The sequence below is a fragment of the Chelon labrosus genome, assembly GCF_963514085.1.
Source record: "Chelon labrosus genome assembly, chromosome: 9".
Lineage (NCBI taxonomy): Eukaryota > Metazoa > Chordata > Actinopteri > Mugiliformes > Mugilidae > Chelon > Chelon labrosus.
In genome coordinates this window covers 10673268-10695661 of record NC_140359.1, presented here as the reverse complement: position 1 = coordinate 10695661, position 22394 = coordinate 10673268, and the positions used below count along the sequence as shown (strand labels likewise).

Below are 22394 nucleotides of genomic sequence, written 5' to 3'. Positions count from 1 at the left end.
TGTAATTAAAATGAATACCTGGGGAGACCTGCCTGCCCGCACACCTTGCTTTTGGAGCTCACTGTGCTCTCATTAGAGCTGCTTGGACTTTAACTCTTTATCCCCTAGACCAGGGGTGTCAAATTAATTTTAGCTCAGGGGCCACATACAGCTCAATGTGATCTAAATCGGGCCGGACCAGAAATATTATAGTACAATAACCTATAAATAACGATAACTCCAAATGTTTCCCTTTGTTTTAGTGCAAAGAAGTACAAGTACATCATGAAAATGTTTACATTTACCAAGCCATCCTTTTGCAAAACATTTATGAACAACCTGGAATTTATATATATATACAGGTCCTTCTCAAAAAATTAGCATATTGTGATAAAGTTCATTCTTTTCCATAATGTAATGATAAAAATTAAACTTTCATATATTTTAGATTCATTGCACACCAACTGAAATATTTCAGGTCTTTTATTGTTTTAATACTGATGATTTTGGCATACAGCTCATGAAAACCAAAAATCCCTATCTCAAAAAATTAGCATATTTCATCCTACCAATAAAAGAAAAGTGTTTTTAATACAAAAAAAGTCAACCTTCAAATAATTATGTTCAGTTATGCACTCAATACTTGGTCGGGAATCCTTTTGCAGAAATGACTGCTTCAATGCGGCGTGGCATGGAGGCAATCAGCCTGTGGCACTGCTGAGGTCTTATGGAGGCCCAGGATGCTTCGATAGCGGCCTTAAGCTCATCCAGAGTGTTGGGTCTTGCGTCTCTCAACTTTCTCTTCACAATATCCCACAGATTCTCTATGGGGTTCAGGTCAGGAGAGTTGGCAGGCCAATTGAGCACAGTAATACCATGGTCAGTAAACCATTTACCAGTGGTTTTGGCACTGTGAGCAGGTGCCAGGTCGTGCTGAAAAATGAAATCTTCATCTCCATAAAGCTTTTCAGCAGATGGAAGCATGAAGTGCTCCAAAATCTCCTGATAGCTAGCTGCATTGACCCTGCCCTTGATAAAACACAGTGGACCAACACCAGCAGCTGACATGGCACCCCAGACCATCACTGACTGTGGGTACTTGACACTGGACTTCAGGCATTTTGGCATTTCCTTCTCCCCAGTCTTCCTCCAGACTCTGGCACCTTGATTTCCAAATGACATGCAAAATGGATACACCATGTGGACCACTGAGCAACAGTCCAGTGCTGCTTCTCTGTAGCCCAGGTCAGGCGCTTCTGCCGCTGTTTCTGGTTCAAAAGTGGCTTGACCTGGGGAATGCGGCACCTGTAGCCCATTTCCTGCACACGCCTGTGCACGGTGGCTCTGGATGTTTCTACTCCAGACTCAGTCCACTGCTTCCGCAGGTCCCCCAAGGTCTGGAATCGGCCCTTCTCCACAATCTTCCTCAGGGTCCGGTCACCTCTTCTCGTCGTGCAGCGTTTTCTGCCACACTTTTTCCTTCCCACAGACTTCCCACTGAGGTGCCTTGATACGGCACTCTGGGAACAGCCTATTCGTTCAGAAATTTCTTTCTGTGTCTTACCCTCTTGCTTGAGGGTGTCAATGATGGCCTTCTGGACAGCAGTCAGGTCGGCAGTCTTACCCATGATTGCGGTTTTGAGTAATGAACCAGGCTGGGAGTTTTTAAAAGCCTCAGGAATCTTTTGGAGGTGTTTCGAGTTAATTCGTTGATTCAGATGATTAGGTTAATAGCTCGTTTAGAGAACCTTTTCATGATATGCAAATTTTTTGAGATAGGAATTTTGGGTTTTCATGAGCTGTATGCCAAAATCATCAGTATTAAAACAATAAAAGACCTGAAATATTTCAGTTGGTGTGCAATGAATCTAAAATATATGAAAGTTTAATTTTTATCATTACATTATGGAAAAGAATGAACTTTATCACAATATGCTAATTTTTTGAGAAGGACCTGTATATAAAAAAAGTGCAATTTTATTGACGTCAGCTGTTTAGTTGTGGATGTTGTGTACTGTCCGCTTCCCTTACTAGAACAGTGACAAATTAGGAATAGCAGCCCTCTTTTCTCTTATTTTACAGGAGGGTCAGAACTAGTGAGTAATTTCTCTTTGCATGGGAGGTGAGCGGATGACGGGTCTACTAGAGAATTACATTTGGGATGTGTGTAAAGCAGCAGTCAGAATTACTCTTTCTAAGGTGCAGAGAGACCTGGTTAACTTCATGTACAGCTATGCTGCCCATGAGAGCTCAGGCTCCCATACATTAACAAAACCACTGTAGCCCCATAGTTCCCTACTCGTTTAAAGGAAATACATTATCACAAAGGTACTTCTAGAAGCACACATAACATTTATTTTTGACCAGGTGTTGAATTTAATATCAATTAAGTCCATCAATTAAGTAAGTTAGTCTATGGCACTGAACCGTTGGCACAAGTTGGAGCTCATTTGGATCCAGTTCACAGTGTCTAAACAGTACTTACAGTTTCTTGGATGCAGAAGGCTGTTAGTATGTTAGATATAATTTGGCAAACCCCTCCTTCAGCAGTGTCCCGTCACTGTGGCGAAAAAACATGTCCTCAGGCTCTGTCCACGTTCATAAGCATCCAGTAGGTTCCCAGCAGCTTGATGCAGTAAGTGTTTCCCAAACACAAGTCTCTCATATTGCTAGCACGAGGAGCTAGCTAGCTAGCAACAGTCTGCAGTGTGGTCACGGTTTAGCATCAGATAAGTAGAATTCCCGACGGAAAAGGCTCCCACTGAGCGTCCAGTCTCTCCAGCAAACAAATACACTACATTGTGCAGGCAGGCACGTAACTAAATCACACTAACTTAAAACACTATAGCTCACTGAACTAAGTTCTAACTAATAGGCTAAGCAAACAGATTGACACCTGTCCATACCATTTACAACACAAGACTATGGTGTGTTCAGGGACCATGTTGAGCATAGGACATTCCATATACTTAATGAACCTTCCCAAATACTAGTAGTCTTCTATGTAATTTCCACATTTTACACTTTGCAAATTCTTGCCGCGGGCCAGATTAGATCCTCTGGCGGGCCGGTTTTGGCCCGCGGGCCATGTGTTTGACACCCCTGCCCTAGACTCTAACATAGGACATTCACTGATCTATTTGTAGATTTACTCTCCATTGTATGGCCACAAGCCAGGTCATAACATAAATCGTAGCTCATCACGTATCTGAAATCGAGACCTCTCACAGAAGCTGTCCAATGGTGGTACTCAACAGTTTAGGGCAGACTCAAGTAAAGAGAATGCCTGATGGAAATAGAGAAGAAGAATGAACAAAGCCCCTTTGCAGCCTTGTCCAGCCTTCAGTCTTGCAGACCTAGAATAAAAATAAAGAGGTAAACAAAGGAAATTGGACATGGCAGGCGATGAAACAGCCAAACAAAATGCTTACACCTAACAGTTGCAAACATGATGTGCTACAGCAAGAGTGGTGAGAGGTTCTTGAATGCCATGGCCAGTGAGGGCGTACGGGGTAGTAATTGTGTGTATACCATTTGTTTCATTGTGGAATCAAAGAAATAGTTTTTCACGGTCTGCTGAATTGGTGTCTTCTTTTCAGGATAAAGGAGAAGTTTCCTTATGCGTTTGATGACATTTGCCTGTACTCCGAGGTCTCTCACCTCTTAGCCCATTGTATGTTTCGCTTGACTTCAAGACGCTTCATACAAGAACTCTTCCAGGACGTGCAATTTATGCCAGTAAGAGATCCCACCAAACTTCCTCTACCTTTTCAGACACTTTGCACCATTGTGCTCACAATCCCACATGTTTAACCGCATCTCCTCTTTTGTTCAGATGTACGAGGAAGCAGAGGCGATCCTGACGAAGCTACCAAAACCCGTCGAAGAAGATGCTGACCCTCCTGCAGAATCCTGATCATCCCCCGCCACCATGTTTCCCCCCGCACAGCTGCAGTCCTGGCTCCTTAAAACCATGGAAAGAAAGCAAGACTGAGATAATATAAGTTATAGCTCTGGGAAGTGGGGAAACGTTTGATATGTTTCTGTTGCTTAAAACAGAGTGCCACAGCCAAGGAAAAGGAGGAGATGGTCATCACTCACCTTTCTTCTAGCGAGCACGAGCTGGAAACAAAGGACATCAGTATCTGTAAACAAATGTAACCCGTCACGCCTAATGCTGTTTTTAGACTTTTTATTTGTTGCAGGAAAAAGGGGGAGCCGTTTAACCAAATACTGTTTTCGGATGGGTTGGCAATCTTGAGCAACACTCAATAATACATCAACATAATACTTAAGGACAAGCTGGATCATTAAGACAAAGACTCGAGCTGTATTTAAAAAATAATAATGATAATAATGTTGATTTTATCTCTTTCCTGAGGTGGTGTTTTTTCTGTAATGAAATAAGGCATGTTGTCGTGTCTACCCGGTGATTCTACGGACCTCGCGTTCTTTTCTCCAACAAAACACTACAGAGGGATCCGTCGGTTTTTAAAACGTATCTGGAGCCTCCCTGGTTCATATCCCACCCCCTGACTCGTGATTCTTTCTACCCAGATGTGTTCTTTCGCTTCTCCTTCCTCACCACTTCCTACAACCTGTAGCCTCTTGTCAGCACAGACAGCCAATTACTTTTCTATTGTATCTCAGACAATCAAACATCTCTAATATTGTACTTTCTAAAGCATTATATCTACCGCCCCTTACAGAGTACATAAGGAGAATAGCATGTGATTTAGTGCTAGTTTATTCCATCCTTTACTTGCTTAGGACCTTTAATGTTTTTCTTCAGCCGTTGCATTTTTATTAGGCGTCTGAGGACCTGCCTTCATCTTTGGTAAGATGCTCGGCTGTACAAGCTATCTGTAGAGTGCTTCATTACAGATTTAGTACCAAACTCTGCTCACAGACCTGCAGCTACCTATCACTATGCCTTCTTACCTCCGCGCTTCACCTCCACTGCATGTCCAACAAGCATGGCAAACTTGTAACACCACCTTAACGTGTTTCCGCTTGTAAAACCCTTCTTTTTTTTCTTTCTTTTTTTTTTTTTTTTTAAAGAAAAAAAGGTTGCCATTTACATGCTGCCATAACATCTTATGAGTATATTTACCCCGGATCTGTTTCCACAATGCATTATCACTGTCTGTCATTGGGTGAGATGGAGGGGATGTGATAAACTAAAGGATTTGTGAGAGGTTTCCAGGGAAACAGGGTTCTCTTGTTTCCATTGGCTTGTTCTTGCTATAATGCTGCTACACAAATGGACTCATAGAGAGATGATTCATAGATCAGCTGAGTGATGTCAGATCCGATCTATTTATTATATGTCTGTACCATAGAGTGAGCTCGACCAGAGAAGAAAAAAGTTATTTATATTTTTTCCTCAAGACTGTATTATAATTTAAAAAGATTTTTTTTTTTTTCTTTTTTTTTTTGTTTTGCCTGAACCGTGGTTTCCCTTGTATAATGTGTACAGTATGTTTTTGGGGGCATTGATGACCTAAAGAAACATACAATCCTATCAGAGGGATGCATTGTTAATAAAACAACATTTGAAATACCCAACATTTCCTTTTATTTGTTACTTATAACCCTTAATATGTGCGTTTCCTGGGAGATACTCGGTTTCAACTGAAGGTGCTCATTTAGATGTAGGACCGTTACTCCCTCTTTCTTAAGGTCAAATCATGCGGTACCTTAAAGCTCTTCACTGTGGTCAATTTCAACGCTTTCCCATCAGTGCTTCTCCCTTCAAAGAAATGAATGAGCAGTTGCCGTACTTCAGATGTTGTGTACAGACAGATGTTTAGAACATGTAAAGCAGGGGCCCCTTTCATGAAACTGGCCACTTGCAAGCTGCTACACACAACACTCATCTTCTGACGCTTTAATTTTGGCACTTTAAACTCATCAAAAGGAACGCCATACTTGCACGTGAGAGCAAGTATGGTGGACTGTAGAGCTCATAAATCTACCTGCAATTCGAGTTTATTTGTGATCTGCATGTGCTGCGAGTAGTGTCGGCAAACCGCTTGTGAAGCAGTCCTCAGGGCTGGAGCATGGATGCAGGCCCATCTGTAACTATTCCTGTTCTTTATATGAAAAAAATATGAGGGGTCTGCGTGATGTTTTTCATAGTGGAGATCCTTTATATCCTGAGGTCAAATGCAGGTGTATGAAAAGTACAAAAGAATTGTATGTCTGCTTTGAAGCAACATATTAAAATATAATGGACATTTTAGAAGAATGCTCCTTTATTTTTGTGGAGTCTTATTGCTTTCAATACCAAATTTAGCAGGTCTTCTTCCATACCTTTGTACTTGTAGAAGAGCAAAGAACAAGAAAAATGTGCGTCTGTTCTGACACAATAAATTAAACACATGTCATTACCAAACAGTTTCTGCAAGACCATTATTATCATTCCACCAATAAACATATTTAATATTTTTTCACTGATTGCACTGAGGAAGCTACATTATGAAGTGCTGGAGTGTGTGTTCCTTTTAATCACGCTGGACATCCTACTTTGAAGTTTCACGCATATACAAAATAATTACATTCAGTAAAAAATTTAAAAAAAATACAAAATAACTACTTCAAGATCCTATGTCACCTTCCTGTCTTATCAAACAAAACAAAAAAATCTCACAATTAAATATGTGGAGATTGGGAGGTTGACTCTCGCAGCAATAGCCTGCTCTTGCACTGCTCCGAAATATTGCACAACTGTGTGTTATCGTCAGCCACACAGATCCATTTCTGATTGAGGTACATAAAGTTAATGATTTGTGGATGGAGTCAAATACGTGACTCCTTGTCATGTGTCCTTTTCTGTGTCCATCCCTGCTCGGTATATTAAGGAGGTATTCGTTCATCAGGGCTCGAAAACAGTTTTTGGGGTTGGTGCTCAGAACCGGTCAATTCCTACCACCTTTTCTGTGGGTTGAGGTGATATAAAGGTATAGGGAGGAGGGTTGGCTGTGTCTTTTGCGTCTTCATCCTGTTTCACCTCATTGTGTTCATAGCTTATGTTATCATAGACATGTCTCAAGTGGCTATTTGTCAGCTCTTGGCTGGACTTTGCTTTGGCCTGCTGGAGCTGCAGCAGCACCGCCTTATTTGTACCTGGACCTGAGAGAAGGAAACACAAACATTCAGTACTCACTTTCTGATTCATCTCATTCCTCTGTTGAGCAGAAAGATAAAATAAAGTACGTACCAAAATAACTGAGCAGCACAGGGAGGAATATGAGCCCATGAGCCACCCCCAGAAGGGTAATGACAAGGTTTAACCGGAAGAAGAAAATCTGGATAAGCTGCGCTTTGGCAAGCGCCAGAACAAGGATGCCTGGCAGGTTGGTCATAGCAACACCAGCAAACACCTTCAGGGTACAAAACAAATATTACATTCAGGCAGCTGCTATTTTGTGGCATAATGTGTTAGAGTTAGGTTTGTGTGACACTTAAATATTCATTATGTCCAATTGTTGAAGTGTTTCAGTCATGTCTGTACTAGACTGCCTTGTAGTTCACTTACTGCACTGCCCATGTTGGCTGTAGCCTCCATTGCTCTTTCCACATGTGTGCCCTTAGTGCTGAGTGCAAAGGATCTTGTCATATGGGACACAAACTCCACAGAGATGCCCACCGCCTGCAAACAATATACAGGATGTCAGACCATTATTTTGCAAAAGTAATGATTTTTTTTCATTAACAGTAATAAAATGTATGTGAATGATTCAGTTGTTATCAATGGCTTTTTGGAACAAACTAAGGAATTACTTCTTGGTGAGAGATGTTCTGTTACTGTTGTGCCCAAATTTCAGCCGAAGTGTGAAACCAGTTTAGTTTGCAAACTATCTCTCCCCAAAAAGAACTTTCTTTATCATCAAGATACGTATCCCTTCAGAGAACTATAATTTATATAGTTAGTTAACATCCATGTTTCTCCAGGTAACACATGCGATCTGACAATTTGTTAAAAAAGTCTATCAAGACTGAATAAAAATCTCCCTCTAAAACCACAGAAGAAACCAATTTGAAATTAAAAATCAGTCCAATAAACTAGAAACAAATCCCTACATAGTATACACATATTCTGTTCTTACCGTGACCAGGTTGATAAGAGCCACCGCATTGTAGTGGATGTCCCACAGTGTCATGACTCCAACGGTATCCACGGTGATCATGATTATGGTGAGCAAGTTGAGCAGGCCGGAGCGCAGATCCAGACCCAGCAGCAGGCAGCACACCACGAAGGTCGGCAGCAGACACATGGAGATGTTGAAGAGTCCCTCCGGCACAATGGTCAAGTACTGCTCATAAAATACGTTAGTTATCCTGGAAAGATGACAAAATGACAGTCAGAAACTACAGGCTGTAGAGGAGGGACGGTGACGCGAAGGAGATCGCAAATAAAAGTACGTACGTGTAAGGAAATACTTCAAAGTCAGGCGAGGTGCCTTCTATTTGCCTCATGCCCATGGTGATGTTGTAGGCCAGCTCTCTGGCCTTTAGCAGTGCAGCAGTGAACTCCTGAGAGTTGGTCAGAGGCGTGTGGTAAGCCATGAAACGAGAGGCTGGGAAGGCCGGGAAAAAGAAATTCAATAAGTGCAATAAATTTCTAACGTGTTCGAGCGCTTTGAGACGATTTGAGGTGACTTACCTATTATTTCTCCACTTTCATCTCTCACCACGGCCGTGTCATACGCTCCTAAACCACTGTTTAAAGAAACAACAGTGAGATTGATGTTTGCATGTTGTGGAGGTGTTTGCGTGCCTGTGTGCGGTGCTACAATACATACCCTTTGGGGCACTGCAGGTCAGGCCTGTTACCCAGGAAGTCAGGGAGGAAGCGGTTGAACTCCTCCACGGTGGGCCTGAGGACACCATCAGAAGGAGTAGCCATACACTTGTTGAGACACAACAATGCAGCTGTGGGACAGACGAACAGAGTTAATAAAGGGTAATATCTACCTTCATGTTAGGGAATTCCCAGGTACAAATGTGTGCTAGTTTTTTGTATTCTTACATTCACTTGCAGGACAGAAATTTCCTTTGTTTGGTCCAAAGCTGTACAGGCGACAACATTTGGATCCAGGGTTCAACCAGTCAATGAAATCATCCACCCACGAGTTAGCAGGTATACCCATATAGGATCTGCAGTTCACAGGAAGGAGGCAGGTATATACACGTCAGCGGAGGATAAGAAGAGTGTTTCTCTTAGAGCCACCAAGTCCCAGGAGCACTCCGAAAACGCCAATGCGTTAGTCGGTCTGCGGCGCTCAGACCCAATCCCGTTGGTTTAACTGACAGATACTGTGTGTACTTTAATCTCAGCCCTTTCCTAAAGCAGCTGAGCACTGTGGGTTTTGGCAAATGTGAGTAAAACCCCAGAGAATTGTGCATCTGTTGGGGACTACTTTCAGCCGCGGTCCCCATGTTTCCAGTCTTTATGTGGCTGTCTGTAGCTTCATATTTACTATGCATCAGTATCAATCTACACATCTAGAGAGCAAAAAAGCACATTTCCCCCAAATTGTCAAACTTCTTTTTGAGAGTAGTATTTATATTACATAAGTTAAAGGGAGTGTAATTTTAGATTATATTGAGGAAGCATTTGAAACTCTTCAGGTAAATGCAATGAGTCACTTTGGTCATTCTATCTAGTGATAGATTAGATTAGCTCCATAATAATTCTTATCTATGTTTTTTACCTGTTTTAACTGCGCTGCCAAGTATCACAGTAACAAGGTTTTTAGATGTATCATGGAAAACGTCTCTGCTTGAAGTGCCTTGTGCACACATCACGAGTTACATGTCTCTTTGGCAGGCGCCACACTGCAGGATGCTTATTACTCCTGATCATCACGATTCCGACAAAATTCAGCCTCTGACAGTGCATTCGTAACTTTTATAAGAGTAATTATTTGTGGATATCTCTCTCTGTTTTGCACAGTCAGTTAGACGCTGCTTTTATCTGCTCGGTGGCACTCATGGATAACGGAGTTTATCATTAACTAATCTGATAGTTGGAGGTTGCTACTACGATATCAACAGGTTCAAGGATCTGTCAGGGGGACTGGTGACGATGTGAAGCACACAGGCAGATTTAGTCTCTCTCCTGTACTAGGCAAAGGAATTGATTGATAACCGAGCAGCAGTGGTGTGCCCCTTGTCTCCACGCCTGTATTTTCTCCTGTTCAGATTATGAAAATGGACACTCGGACTCACAGTTCGGGGTAGCTGGTGGCGTACTGGATCTTCTGGGTCATTGAAAACTGATCACAGCCCACACTGGAGCAGGTTGCGTTCATGCCCGCCACGGAGGTGAAGTTGAAGCCCCTTTTTGTCACGAAATAAACGGGGACTCCGACTTCAAAGTATTTGTACAGGTACTGGAAATAGGTCAGCATGTAAGATCCCTGCGCCAAAAGCAGAAAAATCTTTGTGAGGTTACTTGGAAAGATGGGAGCTCCTTAATAATTAATATTTCCCCAGCCTTGTTTACTGACCTGAGGCATAGCCAGCTCTTGATCCAGACCCACTGTCACATTCATCATAAGGAATAAGGACGCACAGAACATGAAGATGAAAACCAACATCTGAGGAGAAAACAGAACTGAGTAAATCCAACAAATATCCAGTTAAACATGACCGTATGCCGGTTTAAGTAGATCTGATCTCACTAGATTTCACAATAAATTATCAGAGGTCACAGGTTGAGAAATATTTGTGAATCTTGTCTGTATGATTTTGCCAGTTGGTTAGCAGCTTTACCACTATGATCCTAGTGTAGCGGTGTAGTAAGACAGGGGCGTAGTATTTCCTCATGAGGGGCAGCAGGAAGCCCTCATTAGGCTTTTCGGAACGCTTTGTTGAGACTTTAACACAACAGAACAGTTCACAGCGGTTGCTGTCTTGTCGCCGGGCATCCAGGGACAGCAGGGCGACAAAGGCTGTTATCTGCAGGATGAAGTCCATGAGCACGGCCAAAGCAGCGTACAAAGCAAAGGTCTTCACTGCGGGCATGGTGGACAGAGCCCCTGGTGTAGCAGAACGAAAACATGTTCAGAGATTTACACATTGTGTGGAAACTGAATCTATAAGCTTTAAAAAAATGAATTTAGTTTTTTTTTTTTTTTTTTTTCTCAGATTAAAATTCCTACCTAGAAAGAAGCAGATAGACTCAGAGAGACTGCACAAGAGCATGCTGGGAGCCACGTTTCCGAGGACCCGACCAATCTGCTCCTCCCTCTTCTCTCCGGGCTTCCTTAAATCTCTCTGCAAAGATGGGTGCGAAAGGTAACATTACTGACAATCAAACACAACCTCCTAGATATGTATAGCGCTCACAGAGATACGCACTTGATACTCAAGAACAAATATGAAGATGTTGTCAGCTCCAACAGCGAGCACCAGGAAGGGCACGACCTGCAGAATGACCAGCGAGGAGGGGATGCCGATCCAAGAGTAGAAACCCATAGAGGAAAGGACAGAGCAGCCGACCACCAGGATCCCACCCAGACCCACCAGAAACTTGGAATCCACCTACAGGACAGAGATAAAAATCCAACTTTACTGTTCAGTCACCTCAGTGAACCTTTTTCCTGCGTCTTTCACTGTATCGTGTTTTCCGTATTTTATAACTTCATGACCAATAAACCTGTGTGCTCTACTGTCAAGATAAGCACTATACAGCTGATAGAGCCATGGCAGCTTCTCCTTATCATATTTGTGAAAAGTACTGGGTTCATCAATTTTACTTTCTTGGTACAGGTCTATCTTATGCCAGCCACAATGTATGTTTTTGTTTTTCACATCCAAGGGGTCTGGTGCTTTGAGCTATGTGCTCCTAAACATTGGGTCATTCCCATCAGCCACGTCAGTGTTGAAACCAAAAGTGTGGAGATGATGCAGTTACTTGGGTTAATTGTTCAGGGTCCATAAATGCCTGTGAAAAAATTAAAATGAATCACATTATATTCCTCTATAGCCTCACCAGTATGCGCTTCCACGAAGTGTACTCCCCCAGCGCCACAGCGATGTAAATAAAGATCACTGCATAGCTGATCATAAAGATGGGGATATCTTCTGCTGTTGTTCGATTAATCTCATCCTCTAGAGACCTCTGTAGACACGGGAGAACAGAGACATGTGAAAGGATTAGGGGCTTATAGGTTCAGCGTGAGGCCATACGGAGAGAGGAATAAAAAGCTGTGGCAGCTGTTCTTTATCGGCACAGCAACTGATAACTACATGTTTTTCTCCTTTTCTGAGCATTTTGCTAGATAGGAGACAATTGTGAAAGACAAATAATGTGTCCTTTGAGATCCCACAGTTTACTGTACCTCCGCCATGTATGCAAAGGTGAAGTTGGCTGCCGGGTTGTTCTGGTAGTCCTGGACGACTTTAAGAAACTCTGACTCCCACTGCAGGGCCACTCTGAATTTGGGGTCATCGCGAGGGTAGTTGTTGAGGGAGAAGGTCAGGATGAAAGCCTGAGCATTGGTGTAGTCTTCATCTGAGGAAAACGCAAGATGTATAAAGTTAAGTGAGTTAGAAACACCATCATGTTTTTGTGTTGTATAGGTATGTCATGAGCGAAGGGTGATACTGAAAGTCACTCACTCTCATAGCCTCCCACAGCCAGAAACGAAAAGACCGGAGCTCCGTAATCAGCCATGCAGCTCATACCTAAATCCGTGATGTCTTTGAAGGACAGTGGTGAGCTAGATGGAAGAAGGGGAGAGAAGGTTACATGGTAAAGATGAAGTCCATAAACAGCTGCAGATGAAGTAGAGTTTCTTTTAAAGGAATACTTACTTGAGGCAGTAGATCAAGTGGTCTCTCCAGTCCACCTCTTTGGTCACTCCAAGTTCAGTCATATTCACCTTAGCATTAATGTTGTGCAGGCTGTTTTGAAAGTACTGTGGCAAGCTGTTGACAGCACAGTCAGTCAGGGTGGCGTTGGATGGATTCAGCGGTGCAAAACACACGTCCTTTAGACTCGCTGTGCGGTTCAAATCTTTTGACCAGAACTCGATATTCTAAAAAAATGGCATTGAATGGGTATCAGAGTGTTAAAAATAATACAGTGGGTTTTTTTCTAAATACCGCCAGATCCTAATTTTGACAATGGGCTCTTTACCTGTATTCGTTTCTGGAGCTCCAGCAGCTCAATGATGAGATCTTTGGACACAAGGCCGCTGAAATTCTGCGGTCCAAACAGCAGCGAGTCGTAAACATTGCCTTTTCTATCTGGTGCTGTCAAGATGAGCTGGTTTGTCCTGAAGAAGGGGTCAAAGTGTGTGTCATGGAAGTCTTTCTCCAGGCGGGCCCGGCTGTTGGGAGCAGACCACAGCTCAACTGGATCAGTGGTGAGCTCAATGGACTTGAGCCCGACACTGAAAACAGCCACGACTATCGCCGACAGCAGGAGCACCTTGAAAGAAGATAAAATGTTGAGACTGATCCTCTTCAACTTCTATTAAAGCCACTTTAACATTTAACATTTTCTTCTTGTTCGCTTTATGAGCACTAAAATTCAACCTCCCTTTTAATACACCCAGACATTTTACTGGTAAAAGATACTTACTGTGAAAGGATAAGTGGCCATGACGGTTCCCCAACGCTGAAACTGTAAGCTAAGGAAAGCTTGGGCAGCTAAGCTGTTCTTGTCTACACAGGTCACCTCTGATGGATCGATGACCTCCTGGGTCACATCTTTACTGTTCTGGTCTTTGTCTTTTCTCTTACACTTTCTTTTCTCTTCTCCCTTTCTTTTCCCAGAGCTCATGCAGTAAGAGACAGCGAGGTACACAAGGAAGGCACACGTCAGTAGACAGAATAAGATGATACATATCACGAGGACACCATCTGTCCCCACCAGTGTGAAGGGAGCAGGAGGTGGTGCAGGAGAAGGCACACTCGGGCACGACTCTTGGCAGTCCTGGCAGGAGCAGCCCTGACCTCCTGAAGTTGTGATCTCGTTACACTTCAGAGCACGTCCATTGTAGGGGATCAGACCCTCCGGCAGTCCCGTAGTGTCGCCCTCTTTCATAAGATGGAAATCGATATCCAGTGGAGCCAGGCCGTTACTTGAGTCCCCCTGGAAATCATACCAGCGCTGGGGGGTGCACAGTTTGGCACCATACCGACCGCACATAGTGGCAATCGCAAAGCCTCCTGTGGCTGGGATCCTGACATTTTTACAAGACTGGAAGGCGGTGTCTGCAAAGGTGGTGGTGATGAATGACTGGTAGGCTATAACAGCTTCTTTTGTTATGCCTAGGGAAGAGTTGACATTCATCACCTTTGTGACATTGACTATCTGGGTCTGGTCCGGGCTGCAGGTGTTGATGCAGTGGAGGTGAGCAAAGTTGTCAGCGCAGGAAGGGCATCGGTTCAGCACTGCCTTGGACAGGGTCAGGCTCGTTTCCAGGGAACTCAGCTGTTTGATGGAGCAGCACGCGTACGTGTCGTTCTCTCCACGGTCCAAAATGGGACACACCTACAAGAACAAGTGCTATTTTATAAACTGACCAACTAAACACAAGGATACTGTTAAACCTATTTATTGAAAATAGAGAAAAAACACTGAGTTTGTACCGACTCTACCATGCTTTATTCATCCCTATGTTCAGCTTGAACATTGAGCAGGATCTACAAACCTCTTTGAGTTTCTTGTAATGTTGTCCTGTTAGGCGCCGGGCACGGCTGTAGTCGAGACAGGGGACGATAGGAGGAATGAGGGTGTCACCCAGGGAAGGGTTGCGACCACACTCCTCATAGAAAGCACAGTAGCCTGGCTCATGTTGGGCCTCTGACAGCACCTGTGGTGAAAACAGTCACACAATATGTTGAAGGGAGGGAGGCTCACTTTTAACGTCGTTTATACTCGAATAAAACAAACTCAACTGCAACTTTAAATTTAAAATTAAACAATAAGCTAAAAAAAAAAAAACCTAACATGCTAAAGAATGTTTCTTTGTCAATTTCTTTTCAAACTTTACACAAGAGTACTTGATTTAAATAAGATTTTTAGTGATATCATTTTTATCATATTTCTATTTAGTAAACACAAACTGTAATACATACAGGAATATCAAAAATGCACATTTTTATCCGTTGTGTTTTTCTATGTTTTATTTTTTGCTATTTAGTTTTCTCCGTACATTTGATTTAAATTATTTAAATTAACATAATTTTAATCTCTTTCCTATTAAAACATTTCTGTTTCGTAAACACAAATAGAAATGCACACAAAAAAATCATGCACTGTTTTTTTTTTTTTTTTCGTTATTTAGTGTTTTCCATAAAGCTGAACTTAAAGCCACAGACATTTATCTGAGGACTCATTGTCTAAGTAACTTATTAAGCCTCTTCTGCTTCCATAACTGTGCCTTTGCATGTAAAGATGTGACAAAGGCATTTATGGTTCTGTGGTTCTTATGTATCAATACCTACACTTAGTTAAACCATTGCATTTATTTAGTATTTTTTATTATTAAAGGAATTACATGTATTGTTCTACTTTTTAATCTTGGTCACAGATCATATCCTAGTGAAGACATTTAGAAGCAGAAATATGTTTTTAATACTGAAGTAAAAATAAACTGAAATGATATTGCTGTTGCCTGAAGTGTACAGTGTTAGTACAGTAATACATTATGGTACATCATATGACACGATCAGGTTCCCTAACAAGGAAAGTTGCCGGTCCAACTTACCATACAGGTCAGGAAAGCGATCAGAACTTGAAATCGGACCATAATTCCTGAGAGTGTTTCAGCGACAGAAGAGTCAGAGCCCTTAGAAGAAAATGGAGTGTAAATTAATCACTGTTGTCTTTCTGGAAGATGCATTAGACAGGGACAGAGAGACGTGATCTGCAGCATCTAAGTCCTCCTCTCTCTGCTATCATCTGTCTGTCTGACTAACAATCTAAGGGAGGGTGAAACTTCGTGTCCAACATCACTGATCCTGTGATGTCACAGGTGTCTTATCTGGTCCGACACAGCTGCTGGCCAATCGCAGCTCACATTAATCAATTCCTCTGTTTGATTATTAACGCTGAATGTATTTTGATAATGTTACCGGGGAGATTCAGAAACTATTTGGGGAATCCAAGAATACAGCTGCACCCAGCCCTTCCTCGACGTGTATCTGACCATATATACTTAGTCACCCTCTGTGGGTGTTCCCGTTGACAACTGCTAGATGTTTGTTGAACTTAGTCAGATCAGTACACTCACAGCCAGAAACTTATGTACACTGATCAGCCACAACATCAAAACCACTGACAGGAAAAGTAAATAGCACTGACCATCTTGTGACACGGGCACACACTCAGAAACAATTTAGGAACAACTCAAAAAACATGAAAAACAGCACAAGGTGTTGACCTGGCCTCCAAATTCACTAGATCCCAAACTGATCAAGTATCTGATCCACAGAGGCCCCTCCCCTCAACCCATAGGACCCAAAGGCCCCCACTAACAACATTCTGTTGCCAGACACCACAGGACACATCCCAACACTGAAGATCAACTTTGTAATTAATGCTGTTATCACACGACAAGGTCACAGCTGAGATAAAGCCAATTGAGGCTCCACAGGATCATCAGAGTTATCAGGGCGAAGGTGCTTTTATATTTCTGATAAACAGAGATGGAAGTAAAAGACAAGAAGAAGTGGGACAGATAGGATGATGTTCTTTGTTCTTGCCTATGCTGATAAGTCACGACACATGCAGAATTTTACTGCATACATAAGACTGCATACATAACACATGCTCGTCAGGTTAATTGGTGATTCTAAATTGGCCGTAGGTGTGCGTGCGAGTGTGAATGGTTGTCTGTCTCGCCGTGTTAGCCCTGCGATAGACTGGCGACCTGTCCAGGGTGTACCCCGCCTCTCGCCCGATGACAGCTGGGATAGGTTCCAGCAGACCCCACGACCCTTCACAGGAACAAGCGGTTACAGAAGATGAATGAATGAATGAATGAATGAATATAGAGACTAGCCTTGAGTCAAACCGATGCTAGTCTCATTGTCAGTGCAAGAATAAATATATAAATGTATTGAAAAGTATTTGTTAATTCATTTAAATAAGGTAATTCATTCTTTTTTCTTTTTTTTTTTTTTTTTTTTTTTTTACAGTACATTTATTTTATTCACGCTCACATTTACGGCCAATTTTACAACCACCAAGAGAGAACCGGTTTGGGAGAGATCCCACACAGACTCAGGGAAAACATGCAAACTCCCAGCAAAGTTCAGGAAAGGGGAAACTTCCTTTTGTTTTTTGGGGGGGATGGAGAATGGGATCTGGCAACACTGGTTGATTTATTTGCTTACGTTCATTTACCGTGATGGTAATTTTTGCTCTTCATCCATTTGGTCTTAATGAGGGTAAAATGGCTCAGCTTTTATCAATTTCTGTGATTGCTAACCGGCCTAGAAGAAGCAGTGCTGGTTGGCGTTCAAATCTTCCACAAACCGAACAGCAGTGGAGAAGAAAAGAAGTAGGAAACAAAACTGGACAGAGGTTTTGAGAGGTAGATTTGCCCCCAATGTCACACTACAAGCCAAGAAGCAGGCATGAGAAAATATAAAACAACAGATAAATGTCTCCTTTCCACCATTTTCTCCTCTGCTTAAGAAACTCTTAAAAGTCCTCCTCCCTGCTCTTAACAGATCTCACCTTAGGAGCTCCCTTAAGAGCTAAGATTCTTTACCCTTTATCTTTACCAGGATCTACTCTTAATTTTGAGGTTAAATTCTTAGAAAACATTACGATCCTAAGAATTTTCTTAACATTTGGCTCTAGGAGCGACTCTTTGCGCTTAGAATCTTTAGGAATATGGCTGCCGGAGTTTAATGGCCGTGTTTTGCTCCTCATTCAAAGAGTGTGTTTGTGTTCTTTAGTTGTTCACACTTGTACACACTTACACAATACTTTAATACCACACCTCGTATCTATTTATCTATAGTTTATCATTTTGCTGGGTGATTGTAGTATGGCACAGCCACCCCTCACACTGACAGTAGTTTTAAACTGCACTGCAATTTGTTTGTATCTTAATTATTTTATTCCCGTCTTGTTTTATCGTGCCAATCTAAGCTCAATAGACCCAGAGTGTTGTGATGCTCTTCCTTTATGAGTGATATCCAGACAAATTAACGGACTCTGCCCATTCATAAAATATGTTTAAAAAGATAAGTTCATATTCAATAACAAAATCCTGAAAAGATTAACATTAAAGGATTTTTTTTATTTTTTTTTTGCAGGTTTAATGTGCTGCTATAATTTAGGGTTTGACAACAAATTTTATGTATGGTTCCAGATGAAAGGAAGAAAATTTGTACCAAGAAAATAATTCACACAGTTTGGCACTGAAATTGAAAAAACCCGTTACAAATAACACATTTTATATTGATGCATACATTTGCTCTTTGCATGTTTTTTTTTTTTTTTTAAATGTTCGCAAGTTCCTCCTGAGAAAGTCAGGTGCTTTGCTCACAATTCAGTTACAGGCCACTTTATTCAGTTTGTGGGTAATTTGTATTTTTTTAAAAAATCAACCACCTGATCAATACGGTGTGATATCACTTAAAAAAAACAACAATGAACAATATTAGAACAATGAGAAAATATTATATAATGTTATATTCAGTCCTTCGTTTATATACGTAATGTATGATATAATGCAATAACTTAAACTCACGTTGCTAAATTATTGAAACGTAAGATGTAGCAAACAAATCTTTCTCTCATAGACACAGATGCTACCAGCCACAATAAAACAAATTATAATTATTTCTTAATTGCCCTTATCATTAAAATGTCTTATAACCACTGGACTTTATCTGGCAGCTAAAACTAAATGGGGTAATTATGATTATAAGTGGAATACATATTAGAATATAATAGATTCATAAACTTCAATATCATTGTTAATTTACTAAGTATCTGCTCGATCGGCGCGAACGAACAACAGTGGTGGGGACTTGACAACCTCAGATTCTAAGCCTTACTGAGAAAGTGTTGCTTTCTATACTCCAAGGTACGCAGGGTTTAAAAATGTACCTATTCAGACAGTTTTAGACCTTGCTGATCTTACATCCAGATAACGCACACCTTTCCCTCTTTATGATTGACTCCTTATCAACCAGCGCACGTTGGATCATGGGACAGCCTGATTATCTCGACTTTTTAGACTCAGATAAGATTGAAGGGTTCCTCAGAAAGGTCATGGTTATCAGATGAAAACATTTTGAAATGATAGACAAGGAGTGCGTGTGAAGGAGAAAATCTTCCTATTATGGTGATCGGAGGATCCTTAAATATCCAGGAAGGCTCGCTCCCTTTGCATCAGAGGGAAAAATCATGCAACTGGATGCTCTGACATTTGATAGGCGTAGCAGGCGAATATAAGATACTCAGTTTAATTATTTGATGTTCAATTTGTACAGGTTCAGAGTCAAAGTCACTACAAATCATACATTTCAAACCGTTTTGATCTTTCTCCACAACACAAAGTAGGATGATGTGACTCAGCTCCTTTCATGGTTTTGGCACATGCAAGCTGCTAATGTTTAGCTATTATGCAAGCCAAAACCATTTCAGTCCATCCTCTTGGCCCTTTGTTTGCTAATCAGACTTGAATGCGTTTCTGTGTGAGTTTCATCTTTACAACTCCCCGTGGAGGGGTTTATTTATGAAACTCAAACACAAGCACATACGTGTGTGAGCGATATCAAAATCAGGATTAGTAGTTGACAGAGAGGGCATCTAAAAACATTGAATAATTGTGTTTTGCACGTCTGTGATTGATGACCTTTGAACTTTTGGTAAAGTAAGCAACACACAGGACTTGACTTACTTGTGTTTTTCTGGTGGCAAGTGTAACCGAGCTTGTTTATTAAGCAGGACTAACACAAACTATTGAATAAAATCAGCTTACTATCGAGTCTTCCAATTATTTTAAACAGCCGCCTTTTGACCTTCACCGTCTCTCTGTTTTGTTGACTGTGACCTTTTAGGACTTATCACTAATGTAGATTCCATTACCCTGTGTGGGAATGAACATGTGGATTGTGCTTTATTTCAATCAAACTCAGATTCCTGTTTGGTTAGATGGGTGATGATGAGACACAAACAGTTCAGCAGGTAGTGAATCTCCCACGGTGTCAGCTGTTGTATAACCTTTTTGCTCAGTGAAGTTTGTATTATCACAGGAGGGACAGCACATTAATGATTTGCAGCTATTTTTTTTTTCTTTTATTCATAGTTTTTGCTGCTATGAAATGTCAAATGTGAGACGGCCTGTCTAACAACAATCCCAACCTGGAACGTACACTGCTTATCTTTCTTTCTTTGTACTGACCAGTTAATTAGCTGCAACTGAAAGCAGAGAATTATTACGGCCCTGTTGCACATAATAAATGTGCTTCTCATACCTCATAATTCCAGCTTTTTGCACCATATTCTGCCTGAATCCACTTGGATTGAATTGTTTGTGTGGAATCAAATCTCAGATCACAGTGTTAATCACTGCTCTACTAAACAGCACTAAGATTTCACAAATAAAAATATCTTGATTTGGTCACTTTTGTGAATAATCTTGCCGAGATGAGATCAGAAATATCAGGCCATGACCTGGTTTGAAAGACATTTAGAGATCTTGAGATGTTTTTTCTTTTTTTTTAGGGAATCATGAATTTATTCCAGAAAAGTTAACAGGGACAAACATTTTCTATCTCTACGAAAAAATACATTAATGTGAGAAATAAAGTAAAACACATGGCTCAATTGGGGACATTTTAGTACTAAAACATAAGTACAAATAAAAAGGTATGAAAAATACATGCAGTTTGCCACGTCCATAAACCTTATAACCAGAACTCAAAAGTACAGTGAGTATGAAAAAGGGAAAGATAAACATGTGATTCAAAATCTGCGTTGCTTATTAGGTCCATAGTCTCCTGGCCCCGAGAGCCCTCTAGCGAAGCCGCCTGGGTTTCCCCCAGGGATGTTGTTGTTTCCTGGCCCAGACATCAGAGGAGCATTTTCAGCAGCTATGCCAGGGGTACCAGCAGGACCAGAGTTGCCACCCAGTGAGTTTCTGTTCATGGGTATCCCATGGCCGCCCATATGCATCCTCATTTCTTGCTCCCTATTTTCGGCAAAGTTACCCCTGAAGCCCTCCTGCTGCCTCTTCAACATCTCCTCATTGCGCATCCTCATCTGCTCCTCGCTCCTCCGGCGTTCCTCCTCCTGCCGGAGCTCGGCCTGTTTCCTCTTCTGCACCTCCTGACTGTGGAGCTCCTCCATCCTTCTCAGCTCCTCCTGCCGCCTCAGCAGGTCCTGCCTCATCAGCATCACCTGATGCTCGTGTCTGGCTGCCTCCATCTCAGCCTCCAGCTTCTCCTGAGCCTCCTTCATGTTGCGGTCCACCATGTCATACTGCTGCTTCTCCATCTCCATCAGGGCTTTCCAGCGCATAGCATACTCATACTCAAAGGAGCCTGGCTGGGCAAACCGTGGTGGTTGCTCGCGCTCTTTGTGATACTGCTGGTTTTTGTTTATCAACTTTTCTGACAGACCCTCCTCTTCATCACACTGCTCCATAGGTTCCACTGTAACAGGTCGAGGAAACGCTGTGAGAAGATAGGCACCATCATTGCATTTATCCAAAGCCTTTCTTGCAGCTGGCTTTGAGGTGTACTCCACTATTCCCTTCCCCGTGGGCCTCCCTCGGTCATCCACTATGACCACAGCTCTTTCTATCTGACCAAAGACGGCGAAGGCCTCCTCCAGGAGCTCGTTGGACACAAACTCTGGCAAATTCTTCACAGTTAAGGCAGCACCGTGTGTTGCAAACCTCACCCGTATGGGTCTGCCTCTGAACGGAGTATCATCCAGCTCGGCTCTAGCGATCTCTGCTATGATCCTCGTCTCCAGTCGGATGAAGCCGAAGCCTCGTTCTTTGTTGATAAAGATTTCGCTGGCTTTTCCATATTTAGCAAACAGCTTCTCTAGATCCTCCTCGGTGACCCCAGTAGGCAGGTTTCCTACAAACAGCCTGCTCCGCTGGGTAAAGGTTTTCTCACCGGGCTTCCTGAAGCTCTGCGGGTCCAGGGTTAAGGCCTCATTGGGATTGGCCTGCTCGCTGGGCTCGGGTTGCTGGCCGTTGGTGTTCGTTCCCCCGGGTCTGTTCTGGTCTCCCTGGCGGTTGGGGCCATGGTTGTGCTGGTGGCCTCTGTTTCCTTGCATCTTCACAACGGAATAAAAACGCGAGACGGCTATGCGCTCGTTAAAAAGCACACAAATTATTAGCAGACAGCGCACAAAGAGCTGCTAAAATGGCGAGGCTGCGTGCTGCCGCGACGCTGTTGTGACCGCA

At 42.3% G+C, this 22394-nt stretch overlaps 3 protein-coding genes across 3 annotated transcripts in view; 1 reads left to right on the top strand and 2 right to left on the bottom strand.

Annotated features, from left to right (window-relative positions):
- Positions 1-6201, top strand: part of LOC311492778 (rapamycin-insensitive companion of mTOR-like) — a 21653-nt gene extending 15452 nt beyond the window's left edge. The window contains exons 36-37 of the mRNA XM_084551182.1: positions 3579-3717; positions 3815-6201. Coding sequence (XP_084407308.1) covers positions 3579-3717; positions 3815-3895 — 220 coding nt within the window. The 3' untranslated portion in view covers positions 3896-6201. The remainder of the gene's footprint in view (positions 1-3578; positions 3718-3814) is intronic.
- A 484-nt stretch (positions 6202-6685) lies between these two features.
- npc1l1 (NPC1-like 1) lies at positions 6686-15928 on the bottom strand. Its single transcript, XM_084552155.1, has 21 exons — positions 15714-15928; positions 14655-14816; positions 13580-14494; positions 13133-13426; positions 12808-13031; positions 12613-12713; positions 12333-12505; positions 11984-12112; positions 11350-11532; positions 11151-11265; positions 10762-11027; positions 10497-10586; positions 10216-10406; positions 9014-9141; positions 8787-8916; positions 8648-8703; positions 8411-8561; positions 8091-8322; positions 7520-7633; positions 7202-7364; positions 6686-7113 (listed from the first exon to the last, which is right to left on the bottom strand). The coding sequence occupies exons 1-21, from the start codon at positions 15753-15755 to the stop codon at positions 6890-6892; spliced, it is 4083 nt and encodes a 1360-aa protein (XP_084408281.1). The 5' UTR covers positions 15756-15928; the 3' UTR covers positions 6686-6889.
- A 2744-nt stretch (positions 15929-18672) lies between these two features.
- On the bottom strand, positions 18673-22379 carry nono (non-POU domain containing, octamer-binding). The gene has a single exon (XM_084552185.1). The coding sequence runs from the start codon at positions 22262-22264 to the stop codon at positions 20939-20941; it is 1326 nt and encodes a 441-aa protein (XP_084408311.1). The 5' UTR covers positions 22265-22379; the 3' UTR covers positions 18673-20938.
- Between the last annotated feature and the right edge of the window lie 15 nt (positions 22380-22394).

Bases quoted from the DNA above. Each gene is read 5' to 3' on its own strand.
- npc1l1 (XM_084552155.1), bottom strand. From the start codon at position 15,755: ATGGTCCGATTTCAAGTTCTGATCGCTTTCCTGACCTGTATG. The intron at 14,817-15,713 runs GTAAGTTGGACC...TTTTCACCACAG, and splicing joins TCGCTTTCCTGACCTGTATG to GTGCTGTCAGAGGCCCAACA. The intron at 12,113-12,332 runs GTACAGTAAACT...CCGTGTCTACAG, and splicing joins CCTTTGCATACATGGCGGAG to AGGTCTCTAGAGGATGAGAT.
- nono (XM_084552185.1), bottom strand. From the start codon at position 22,264: ATGCAAGGAAACAGAGGCCACCAGCACAACCATGGCCCCAACCGCCAG.